The sequence below is a fragment of the Erigeron canadensis genome, chromosome 6 (assembly GCF_010389155.1).
Source record: "Erigeron canadensis isolate Cc75 chromosome 6, C_canadensis_v1, whole genome shotgun sequence".
NCBI classification, from domain to species: domain Eukaryota; kingdom Viridiplantae; phylum Streptophyta; class Magnoliopsida; order Asterales; family Asteraceae; genus Erigeron; species Erigeron canadensis.
This window is the reverse complement of record NC_057766.1, coordinates 34,180,943-34,194,325: the sequence shown is the minus strand read 5'-3', so window position 1 is coordinate 34,194,325 and position 13,383 is coordinate 34,180,943. Positions and strand designations below refer to the sequence as shown.

At 33.6% G+C, this 13,383-nt stretch overlaps 1 protein-coding gene across 1 annotated transcript; it reads right to left on the bottom strand.

The window, feature by feature from the left end:
- Positions 1-5,310: 5,310 nt before the first annotated feature.
- LOC122605618 (lysine histidine transporter 1-like) lies at positions 5,311-8,297 on the bottom strand. The gene is made up of 7 exons (XM_043778578.1): positions 8,143-8,297; positions 7,626-8,012; positions 6,625-7,018; positions 6,126-6,231; positions 5,894-5,985; positions 5,521-5,589; positions 5,311-5,438 (listed from the first exon to the last, which is right to left on the bottom strand). The coding sequence occupies exons 1-7, from the start codon at positions 8,193-8,195 to the stop codon at positions 5,340-5,342; spliced, it is 1,200 nt and encodes a 399-aa protein (XP_043634513.1). The 5' UTR covers positions 8,196-8,297; the 3' UTR covers positions 5,311-5,339.
- Positions 8,298-13,383: the final 5,086 nt, after the last annotated feature.

The window sequence follows — 13,383 nt, the reverse complement described above, 5'->3', positions numbered from 1 at the left end:
TGAAGTATTCAATATGAACCACATTGTCTGTTTTGCTTGAGTTATAGTTGATCCTGTCCAGTAATTCTTCCATGCGTTTGCTGTAATATTCACGGTGTATATTAAACATGTCCAATTCAAATTTGAAATAGAAGAATCATCAACCAATCAGCATTCTAAAGAAATATATAAATCAACCTTCTATAAAATTTATTTCTGTAAGGTTAGAGACATTAAAAATAGTCTAGAAAAGTAAATCCTTGGTAGCGTAAAGAGGTTATTTCTTAATCTGTCAACATGTCATATGGAAAACATGACAAAGTAAGGTCAGGCTTAGTAACTTTGTATTTCAAAGAGAATTACCTGTCAATCTTCACATCGAAATAAACTCTATTCATACTCGTAAGAATTCATACCGGTTCTTCCATATGTGTCTGAAAGAATAACCCTCACTTCCAGAAGTAACTGGATACCCAATGATCATTTAAAACCTCGAATTCAATCTTTGTTTTTTGACTTGCTGACTGAATCAGATATTCTATAAAAAAAAAAAAAACCACTTTTACATCGGGTGAAATTATACACCTAGTATCAACGTTTCAGCAACACCGACCTCACAAGTTATTAATAAATTTCAAGAAATAGAAAAAAAAACAAAAGGTTGCCAATGAGAGCAGGTCTAATAATCGAGTTAACATTTTCCAAGGCCTTCACAGTTACTTGTAAATGATTAGTTTATTTGTTACAACTTATAATATAGAAAATCCCTCCATAAGTATAGCATGGTAGTTGTTCTGCAAATACTGAAGTTGAAGACTCGTGTAGAAAAACGGAAGTGCAAATGCTGAAGCCTAAATTGCAAATACTGAAGTGCAAATTATGAATTGCATATACTAAAGAACAACTACTGAAGTCTAAACAATGATCTGAATATACCAAAGTCAAAATACTAAATTCTAGATAATAAAGTACAAATATACTAAGTCGGAAGTCAAATACTGAAGTGCAAATACTGAAGTCGAAATACTGAATTGCAAATATTGAAGTCGTAATACTGAAGTACAAATACTGATGTGTGAATACTGAAGTACAAATACTGAAATGCAAAATATGGAAGTCAAAATACTGAAGTCAAGATACTAAAGTCTAATACTGAAGACAAATACTGAAGAGTTCAACCTTAGTCTAACTAGCAACAGTTTCATCTCAGCAGCAATACCTTCCCAACTGGGATAGCAATAGAAAAGATCAGCAAAGGGACTATACAAAAAGGGCACCCCCATAACAGCAACCTTGATCATCAAACCATACCTGATTTGCAACAGCCATGCCAAACAAGAAAACAAAACAAGAAATTCAAACAATACGTACCCCTTGTTTCCAATAAAATTATAAAATATACAAGTAAATAGATAAAACATTCCTAAGTTTGATTTTTGTTTAAAGATAATGTAAAACTAAATTTTGCCACCAATGATTTACGTATTTTCCATTTGATTTTCTCTTTTTGTCTTAATTACCATAATTGGTGTGATATACTGTTATGTTTATGTTGAAATTAATTGGTTCTCCTTGCCTATCTACTAGAGTATATATTTTTATAGGTGTAAAATAATACGTGGGGTGATCAAAATACGGGTCAACCCGTCAAACCCGTTTAACCGGCCCAAAAAAAACCGAGCCCGGCCCAATCCGTTAAGTATATGGTCCGGTCCACGGGCCTATATTTTATGAAATCTCAGATTACGGACCGGGCCGGGATAACCCAGCGAAAAACTCGAGAACCTGCCAACCCGGCCAAGATTGACATTACATTGTTATATGACTCATGTAGACTCACGTACATATATATTATATATTATAATAATATTTTTACTAGTATTTTTATCTATTTATATATGTATTTCAGTATTTGATTTGGTTTTCAATTCCATTCAACAAAGTTTTTTTTTATGTAAACTCATGTTAATAATGTAAGTAGGAATTCTCACATAATTTCTTAATGCTATTTTTGATAAATAAAGCACAACCAAAACGAGAACCATAATGAGATATTGTATTGTAGTCAAACCATGATTACGAAAACCATAACAACACTTAAAAAACCATGAAATATATTGTTATTATCTGGGTTATGGGTTGGCCCTCAAAAAACCCAAGCCCGCATGCTAACCCGGACCAGACCAACCCAATGAAACATGGGTCGGTCCTCGGTCCACATATTTCGTATTTTTTGGGTCACAAGCCAGGCCGGGTTGAGGCTGGGTTGGGCCGCGTTGAGCCCATGATCACCCTACGTAAAGTGGAAGGAAAAAAGAGTGTAAATATATTTATTTTATTTAAAAAAATACAATTATTAATTGAAATTTATTACAATTATTTTTATTATCATTTTCTGACCAAATAAGGTTTTATTGTTATCTATCTATTACTAGCTAATCAACCCAACTTATGATGTTTTGCAAATAAACCGAATTATATCACTAGCTAATCAACCCAACTTATTGATGTTTTGCAAATAAATTGAATTATATCCGGTTAGCTTTAAAATATGTTTTCATATTAAAAAGTATAATAATAGTGTTAAATAAATTGAAAATTGTAATAAATTATTTTGTAAAAAACGAAGCTAAATGGAAACAAAAATTTCTAAATTGTGGAGACATGTTGTTGTGTAATTGTGGAGACATGTGGATACAAAAATATATTTTGATGATTTTTGTGTGTGTGGTTGTCGAAGAGTTTTTGGTGTATGTGATTTGTGTGTATTGATTCAAAATCTGATACAACTTTAAATACGAGTACTATTCTTTGAAAAAAAATTCATCAAATTTTTATGTTTCTGAGTCACTGAGCATTAAACAAACAAGACAAACACATACTTTATATGGTATATTGCGTGTGACTAGCTTTGTGTGTATCAGAGGCATACACAATAAGGGGGCTGAGTATGGTTGTACATGTACTATATATAATTGTTATAATAAACAAATTTCCACAAACAACATAAAATCAAACTATTGAAAAAGAAAAGATAGGGTCAATGTGCTTTCAAAAAAAAAAAAAGGATCATGTTTAGCGTGTTAATGTATATATATCAGAAGCAGGATTGTACATGTACTATCTACTTGTGAGTTGTAAGGCCTCTCCCTACGGGGTCTTCGAGTGATCGTCGACACCTCTTCCACGTGGACTCCATAGGGAGCAAGCTCGTCAACGGCTTCATCCTTTAACCCATGTCGCTCCATCGAGATTGTAGACGAGGAAGGCATGAGCGTGGTGTGGGGTCCCTTAACGTAAACAAAAAAAAATTAAAAGTAATCCGTTACTTTTGTTTTTTGTTTTTTTTTTTTAACTTTTCATCTATATATACTACCTTTTCACATCTCATTCTTCACCACTCATTTCATTTTCTTCACAACTCCTTTCATTTTCTTCACACTATCAACAAAATCTTTCACTCCCACTCCATCTCTAAATCATGTCAAACAACGAAAACTAAATTAACAACCTTTGGAATGCCTTTATTGAAAACCCGATGCCGGCTATGTCATCAACTAACCAAGGCCAAATAAGCCATGCTTCAACCTCATCTAACCCGCCCCCAATGGGTCCTCCACCCCCTTATCTCGTTAACCCATATTCTCAAGCGTATTACAATCAAATTAACTACAATCCAATTATGGGTCAAAATTGGACCGAGTCTCAACGTTTGGCGTTAGCCCAAGCCTAAAAGCAAGCTTAAGTGCAAGCTCAATGGCGTTTGACTTTCACCAACAACAACAAAGACCAAAAACCTCACAACCGCCATTGATTATCAATGGAAAATGTCCCCGACAAATATAGTGTTGCGTCTGCCGATGATGAAGATGAAGATGAAGTTGTGGAGGTGGGTCGTGGGAAGAGGCGCGTCACAAAACCGAGAGAGAAAAGGAACTGAGAGAATGATGATACACTGTTGTTGGCACGGTGTTGGGTGCACTGGTCACAAGACCCGGTGGTGGGTAATAGTCAGACGGAGGGTGTTTTTTGGAAAAAAAGTGGTGGACATGTTCAACAAAGAAACGGCATGCGCACCACGTACCAAGAGCCAAATACATGGCAAATGTAACAAGATTAAAAAGGGTGTTAAGGAATTTGGTGCGACGTTGAAGAAGGTTAGCGAGCAAGGCCGACAAAGTGGGGCGGATGAGCGACAGGTGACTGATGCGGCTGTGAAACTATACAAGAAACAAACAAGGGAGAAATATTGGCATTACCAGAGTAGCTATGACCTTCTTAAACCTTGTCCAACTTTTAGAATGTAAACGAGGCCACGAGTAGTCGACAATCTCCGGCGGTAGATTTGACCGCCGATGATGTTCCATTAGGCGGGACCCCCATTCCGACTCCTATTCCCACCCCCACCTCGGCCCCATTTGAGGCCTTATTTGGGTCAGACCCCATTAGGCGACCACTGGGTCGTAACGTTAGCCATAGGTTGTCTAGTTCATTCGATGCCACATCGGGCCGATCTTCGGGTTTTGAAACGGCTCAACAGATTAGTTCTTATCTTCAAGAACAAAAAGATGCTTTGCGACGGGCCGAGATTAGAGATTTCATGAAGTTTTTGGCGAGACCAATTTCGATGGGCTTGTCGCAATACGACTTTGAAGCACATATGAAATATCGTCAATACTTGCGAGAGAACTTCGGTAGCTCGTTTTATGCACCGGCAGCACCGGCGCCACCGCCGGCTCCTAGCCACGACCCAGAGGAGGACGAGGACGACCAGACCGCCGCCGACGAGTAGTTTATTTTTTAATAATCGTAATGTTTTATTTTTCCTTGTAATGCTTTATTTTTAAGTGTGTTATGTGTTTTATTTTTAGTTGTAATGTTTAATTGTAATGTAGTTTTAATTTTGTGTAAATATAAAATAAACAAAATAAAAAGTGTGGAAGAAAGGTTATAAGGAGTGATTGTAGAAAATGTGGATGAAAAGAGAAAAAAGCTGACATGGCAGTGTGGAAGAGGGAAAGGGTGTTCATCCTTAGGGAGAGGCCTAACAATGAAGAAACATGCACAAACAATGAAATATTAAAAACTAGATTAAATTTAAGTAGTGAAAAAAGAAGACATGTATGGTACTCCGACTATCCGATTGGCTAAAATAAAAACCTGAATTACTACTCGAAAGTAAAACATATACATACACAAATTAACTTAAACTTGGAAATAGAATGGAAATGAAGGAAACAATCTTAAAGTCCACAAATAACTTCCTAAAAACTATCTAGACTTATAAATAAGGATGTCACCACAAGCTTCTAAGTTGTAGGATATAGCTTGTTTAATATCTAGCTACTAAAACGTCCAACTTAATCGAAAAACTTGTAACTTTTGGCATCAAGAATGATCTGCCTCAATCCACCTATAGGCGATACTACCATCAAAGCAACTCCAAGTATAATGCAGATCTGTAAGACACGATTTAAACCGTTTAGATAATTATTCGTAAAAGTGAACAACACGTTTGGGGATGCTAATTAAGGTACATACCCAGTTAGTAAGCCAAGATAAGCTCATTTTTTTCGGTTTATAGATAGTAAGCCACATGATGCAAGGTAGCTGAAACATCAAAAAACAAAGTTAGAACTGTCTAGAAAGGCAGATATACTTTTTGTTCACAATGTAACGTTTTAATTTATATATGTATATATACTAGTTGTCAGATGATTAATATTACACTTTGTGCTAGGGGTGCAAATTAGCCAAGATTTTATCAAGTTCAAGTTTATAAGAACTCAGACTCGAACTCTTATCTCATATCAAGATTTATGTAATGCGCAAGCATTATTAGTTTAACTCGCTTGACAAGTTTTTGAAACATAACCTAGAATGGTTCCATTCATCTACATGAGAAGTTACTTACAAAATATGTTGTTGGGGCAAATGCAAATCCTCCAAAGAATCCGAGAAGCCCTCCAAAGAACGGGATGCAAATTGCAACAAACATGGTTAAACCTGCGACCATATAACAGTAAATGTGATAGGCATAATAACAAAAAAAAGTACGTATGATAACACTTTAAAAGTAGTGCTCTAGTTTTTCTTTTCTCAGTTCATTTGGAAATGCCATACTGGGTCGCCTCATTAGTGCTTACCAACATATACGGTTCTAGTGATGAAGCGTAGAATAAAGCTGGGGGAGAAGTTTAACTTGGTGACCAGCGCAGTTTCGAGCATATCAAACACTGGCATTGCATAAATCTAAAGGAAAAACAAACAAGCATCATTAGATCGAATGAAGAAAGTAGTGGCAATTTCATCTCATTTACTTACGAATGAGTTGATTTGGGTTGGGTTTTTTTTTTTTAATTTATAATGGGCCAAGCAAGTAAAAATAACTATAGTCTTAAAAAAAAATGCCCAAATGACTCGAAGTGATTAAAAGTCATCCAAAGTATTCTTTAATGCATAAACAATTCTAAATATAAATTTAGGTGATGATATATATATATATATATATATTTGATATATTAGTTTGTTTAAGGAAATCTCAGAAGAAAAAAAAGTTTTTCATATCAACCCAACCCGGCCCGATCCATTTCAACATGTACCCATATATTTTGCTATAACTAAAGTGAGATATAGAAGCTGAACCTGATAGCTTCCAATAACGTGAACCACCACAAACATATTAGCAGCAGCGATGAGCCAGGTGGGCTTCTCCAAACTGATCAGGATATTATCCGAGACAGTATTTCCATAAGTCCAAAACCCGATAATAGCAACTGGGAAGTAGCATATGGCGACCACAATGTAGGCGATCACCACTCCCTTCCACATGGGACCCTTTGAAGGCTTTTCAGGGGTTGAAGGAATAGTGGCCTGAATCTCCAAGACTACATTGTGGCCAGCATAAGCAAACGCAATGGTACCCAGTGCATTAAAGAAGCTTAGTACTGTCCCTCCTGTGGATTGAGGTTTGTATGTGTATTCTACGTTTGGCTGCACACCCTTCTTCAAGGAAGCAGCCCATGCGATTGTAGAGTAGCTGCAGCACAAAATTAGTGTCAATTTCACACGTGTTTGTTTTAGTGTCTAAAATATCTATATGTAAATGGTTTGAGTTTCAACCTATGGCGGGTCAATATTGGTTTGGGTTTTGTGCAGACACGTCAAATGGGTCAAATACAAAAGAAAATTGCTTAAAGTTAACAAGCCAAATTGGTAGAACGGGTCAAATAGGTTGATAATCGGCCTAAGCCTATTCACAAAAGATTGACACAATCTCTAGACTTTAAAAGATAGACAAGAAACTATTAATCGGTCAACTGAACCTGGTTTACGCTAATTCTAAAATTGTCACGTTACAAAGCTAAAATGTCAATTTGTGTTGTTTTTATATCATAATGGGCCAAATAAAAACGATAAAGATGCAAACCGGTTGTACTAGCTAAGATTACAGTCATTATTGTGATCATACTTAACATGCATGTTGATTGTTTATTTAAACAGAACTTAGAATAGACAAAAGTGTTGACATTGAACCCAACCCAGCATCACCCAACCCATAAGCTGTTTCATAAAAGCAAAAGGTAGCTGACCCGCCCATAATGTCACCGGCCTCTATGTGAGATGGGGGAGAAAATATAGCGTACCTAAGGGACATGACTGCCGCGGCCAAAGACACACCAGAGATGGAGTTGAAATTGGGGAGATGGGAAAGAACAAAATGGACAGAAGCAAAGATCATGATGAAGTAAGTGAGCTTGATGTCATGGCAGTTAGTCCCGCAAACCAAATCATGAAATTTCTTGAGGGATTGTCCTCCAGTCACCATATAAACAATACAGACACCAACTTCAACGATTACTTGTTGTGGAACAACGATAGCTAGACCAAGTTTTTCTCCAAAAGCATGTTGGCCTAACTCATGGTACCTGTCGAATCGTTTCCCAGGGACCATTTCATGCATCTCAACCATTTGCCATAATGTATACAGAGTTATAACCCATGATAAGAACAACACTGCCAGTCCAGGACCCCTGAGATATATTTCACAACATACATATATACATCATTTCTTTTACATAAATCAAGAAAATTTATTAACATATCTCTCATAGCAATTGTCACATGTAAAAAAGAGGAAAGGTGCAGAGCGAGATAACTAACCATCCAAGTTGGGCAATGGCATGGGGGAGACCAAGAACTCCGGCTCCAACCATGGCAGTAACATTGTGAAAAGCGGAGTACCACCACTTTGCGTTCCTTGAGGACGTGATCGGAAGCCATTCTTCAAGTTTTTTCTCTCTTTCAGTTCTGTTGTCAACCTGCTATATGTACATACATATTTCATTAGCATAATAAGTGTGTAGTAAATTAAGTTAAAGAACAAACAGGAGCTGGTGTTCCAAGTGTCAATTTCTTTGGGGGGTTTTAAATTTTAAGACTATCTTTAACCAAATTTGGAAAGGAAAAAGAAATACGGAGTAATACTTAATTTCATGACCCGGGCCAATAATAAAAACGCGTCATGTTTAGTATTGCAATTACAAAATAGATTTTACGTTTGCAAATTTTGAAATGTACATGATTCTTCAAAAAAATTGTACATGCTTCTTCAAAAATACTTTTCCATAGCAGATAATCATTTTTTATATAATTTTTTTAAAAACTATTTACATTTTACAAACATTACAATCACATAATCAATTTAAAGTGTAATCTCAAACGACCGTTGTTAGTATAACCAAAAACTAAGGAGGGATAAAAGGAAAATATGAGACGTGGAATGGAAATAATTATGTGCGACAGTTTTAGCGTGTTCAACTTTATCTTCTATTTATTTAGATATGCATACTTTTCAAATATCACGTGGGTAACAACTAACAGCATTCTAACATGGTAAAATATTGTTTGGCGTATAAATAACTAGTACTATCAAAAAATTATTTTTTTTGGAAGAACAATTATTTTTCGCAGACAAAAAAGGAAGTATATCAATTACTATAGCTAGTAACTCGTTAGTGTTACTCTAAAAATTAGTAGCAGTAATTACAGCTAATTAAGCTTGTCATTTTGTTATACTATATACATACATATAAATATAATAAAAGAAACGGGGTAATAGGGGACTAGAAGATGTCCGGTTCTTTCCATTAATTGACACAATTTCTTATGTAAAATTTTTGTTCCGAAAATTATATTAATGTTAAAATCAAATTCTTCAATCGGCCCTATAAATCAAGCAACCGGTCACTTTTATATCATGACGTTAATTAAGTATATTACCGAAATGATTAAAAAAAATGAGTTCAAGTCATATTTGTGACCGACCATGCTAAATTAGCAAAACAGAAATTTTCAACTATAATTCTTCTGAAACTTTTGAGAGAGACATCATTTATGTGCGTGTGTAACGTATTTTTAAAGACCTTTTTATAGTCAGTTAGCGCAAATTGCCATATATGGTTTTATTAATAAGAAGATGCCAAACTAAAATATATATTTGACGAACTAACTTCCGAGTTTTAGTAAAACGTAATTTCCATGTAAACTAAACACAATAATTAGGTTTCCCACAAACAGATAGTAACCGATAATAATCCAATATTAAAAATCAACCATTTTTTTTATAAGAGAATTAGTTCATACATTATAAAAATATATATTTCTTCAATACGTAGTAATAACTTTGGTATCATATACATTAAGGTATACACATTGAAACATAGATAATTTTCATATATACAGAATTATGAAGTATCAAAAAAAAATTGGCTACAAATGTTGAATACCATCATATTAATTTCTTAACAAATAAATAACATAAATATAGCCAATAGTAACGCTTAGCAAATATAGCCTAAAACCATGCATGTTGGATTTAATACTTATGAAAAATGTATATGTTTTATCCCCTTAAAAAAAACAAAAAATAGCTTTTAAAAAGTCCTCCTATACAATAGGAGAAGATTCGGATCTGACACCCGACCTCAAGACGACTCATGAACACGTACACATTTATGTTTGTCGTTTCATAGAGGCAACTCAAAAGATTCATCAAGATTCACGTTACAAAAATTATATATATACATGTATATTCTCGATCAGATCGGCGCCACGTACAATAGACACAATATAGGATTAGGTTTTTTTTCAAACGCATAGAAATATTTAAAAATAGATCCGATGATCAAAAAGACTCTTAAGATGATATAAAGATATTTTAGCAAACAAAACAAACACGAAATCATATATATAAACAAAAAAAAAAAATTAGGACAATGAATTGAAAGTATGTATATTGATATATAGAGAAGAGATATTAACCTTGCCGTCGTTACTATTGTTATCGCCGTAGTATTGTGGACCGGTTTGAGGTTGAGCACTCATGTCTGGAAGCAGAAGATAGAGAGAAATTAAAGGTGTACAAAGAGTGGTGCAAATTAGGCAAATAGAGAGTGTGGTTTAATTGAGAGGAATTGTGTGTGAGTGATATATATGGGTATTTATAATTATAAATTAGAGTTAAAAGTGGATGGATGGTGGCAACAGGAAAACCGTTGAGATTAGATTCACGCAAATGGTGTGAGATGCATATATAGATCAAATTATATATAAGAGAGGTGCATTATCTATAAAAGCGATGAGATATTTCGACTAGTATATATATATTATGGATGGATTTTTTGGATACCTATCAAAACATGGAAATCTATATATATATAGTTTCGTGATCCTATATAAAAAAAGGACTAGGATACACTAATTGAGTAATCGTCTATGATATCCGAATTGTATATGAAAAAGGCTTTTTGTTTATATATGATCGCTTATACTTTGTTGTGATAACCACAGATATTATATATCTACAATATATTTAATTTCATGATAATCATGTAATTGATTACTTTAAATTGCATAAAAAAATTAATTGATTACTTTAATTAGTTGTTAGGCTATGTAGTATTATACGAGTATAAGTTTACGAGTCATAATTGGGAGATCAAATAGAATAAAGATAAATTGTTATACTGCACTTATATAAGTACAAGTAATTATGTATGATAAAAGACAGCGATACTCTTGCCAATTAAATTATTGTTATTATTATCATTATTTATTTATACAAAAACTAAGATAGAGTTGTAGGATGTGTGATAATGAAGAAAATAAATCAAATAAAAAAAAAGTAACTTAGTTTACCTTTTCATCGTGTTGATTTGTTACATATGTGTTTGAGTAAGATTACCGTTTCTCAAAAGATAATCTTCATGACAAGAAATATCATATGAAGAAGTATATATCGACACGTGAGTGTTCTTAATTAAACTTTGACTCTTTGAGGAGGAGAGCTCGAGGATCACAGAATAGAGGACAATTACATCATCAAGTGATTTTGCTATAAAAAAATATATTTATTAGAAATTATTCGATTATAGATGGAATAAAAATCTTTACTAGGCCCGTCATTAATTTTATTATAATCAAATAAGTGATGTTTTAGTCACTAACTCTCTAGTGACTATGATTTATAATGATGAATAATGAAATTAAGGTATTATTAAGAGTTGTCAGTAATAGACTAAAAACTAATCCAATAAGTCGAGAAACAATGTCTATATATATGTACAATTATGATAATGATAATTTAAGTTATCACTCCAATATATCCCACCGGATTTTTCGAGGAGATTATCCATAATTTGAAATTTAAAGATGAACCTCAACTGTAATTTGGATAATGAAAGCATCTTTATAATATTTAGACAATGATAATAGCTCGTAGTCAATAAACTTTATATCCGTGGCTTATGCATATATAGTTTACAAAATCGATCTCAGAAGTTTCAGAACCATATAATATATAACATCGATTATTCAACTTTTATAATCAATTCATCCCCTTCTTAACATTAATGGCTAAAAACCAGATATAAATTATATAAAAGTTAGTATTTTATAACACCTGATAATTAGATTATAATATCGCAAGAGTTACATTTATATATCACCAAAAAGTCATACTTTTAGCATAGGACATAAAATATACAGGGTAAATAAATAAATAAATAAAATCCATTATTAATTCAAATAATAATAAATAATGTACATCAATTAGGAAACATTGGCCCATTATTTTTTCTAACCCTGCATCAAAACTATATTTTAAGCTCATATGTATGATTTTCTTTTATGTTATTAGGGGTGGTAATCGAGTCGAGCTGTTTGCGAGCTGCTCGAGCTCGAACTCGTTTAAACCAAGTTCGAGTTTAATTTTTTTGAGTTCGAGTCGATCCCGAACAAAAAAAAGGAACTCGATTAGTTAGACGAGCCGAGCTTTAAAAAAATATTTTAGGCTCGGCTCGCTCAAAAGATCGATTATTTTTTCGATCCGAACGAGCTACTCGAGTTAGTCGAGCTACTCGAGCCTTGGTATACAAGGTTAAAAATATCACTTATATGTTAGTAAGGAGAGTTGAACCCATGACCTCCAAGTTTAATGGAGAACCCTTTAACCACTAAGGACAACCATCTTTTTATTATTATCCTTACATATTTTTATATAAAAGCTCAAATCTTTAAGTCTTTAACCATTACTTAAATAAAAATATAAATCAAGACTAAATACTTTAATAGTGTATCAAAAGAGTAAGTGTTAGCTAATCGATCATTTTAATTTATAGTAATGTGATTATTTTTATTTCAATAGTTATCATTTTAATCGATCATTTTTATTTATAGTAATGTGATCAAAGCTTCGATTATACACGAATAAGGATCAATAAATGTTTAATGGTAACATAACTGATAACTAATACATATTATGTAACATCCCAAACTTTTTATTTAACGGTTGACTTGAGTCGTTAAGTCAACGTAACGTGTCCGTTACGTCCATGTTAAATTTAAAGCTTATATGTAGTTAATGTGTTATGCGTGTGAGACTTGAATGTCTTATTGATTGATGTAGTAATGTGTTTAAGATGTAGTTATATGCCTTTAGAGGTGTTCAAAGTGTTTATTGAGTTGTATATAGTTCATATAGGTGTTTAGGGCTAATAATGTGACGTTTGGAAGCTTAGGGACAAGTTTTGACATAGGGTGAAAGTCAAAAACGGGATTAGGGTCAAAGAGCAGGTCTTTAGCTTCTAATCGTTCATAATATCCTTTTCTCTTTGAGCCCTAACCATTCCCCATTGCCATAATCAATTCCTTGTTCGATTTCATCTTCGTTTGGTTGATTCGAGAGTGTTTTAATCAAGTTTTTGAATTCTCTTTGTAATCTCCAGGTATCCCATGTATAATAACATTGATTTTATGTTATTTCAATCATATAATCAGATCCATAACTGATTTAGGTCATTAGATGATCAATTGATGTCTTAAACGTTGATTCGTTGACCTAAA

Excerpts from the sequence above, each read along its gene's own strand:
- LOC122605618 (XM_043778578.1), bottom strand. The coding sequence starts at position 8,195 with ATGGTTGGAGCCGGAGTTCTTGGTCTCCCCCATGCCATTGCCCAACTT. Across the intron at positions 7,019-7,625 it reads GCGGCAGTCATGTCCCTTAG|CTACTCTACAATCGCATGGG; the intron begins GTACGCTATATT and ends TTTGTGCTGCAG. Across the intron at positions 5,439-5,520 it reads TATCTTGGCTTACTAACTGG|ATCTGCATTATACTTGGAGT; the intron begins GTATGTACCTTA and ends CGTGTCTTACAG.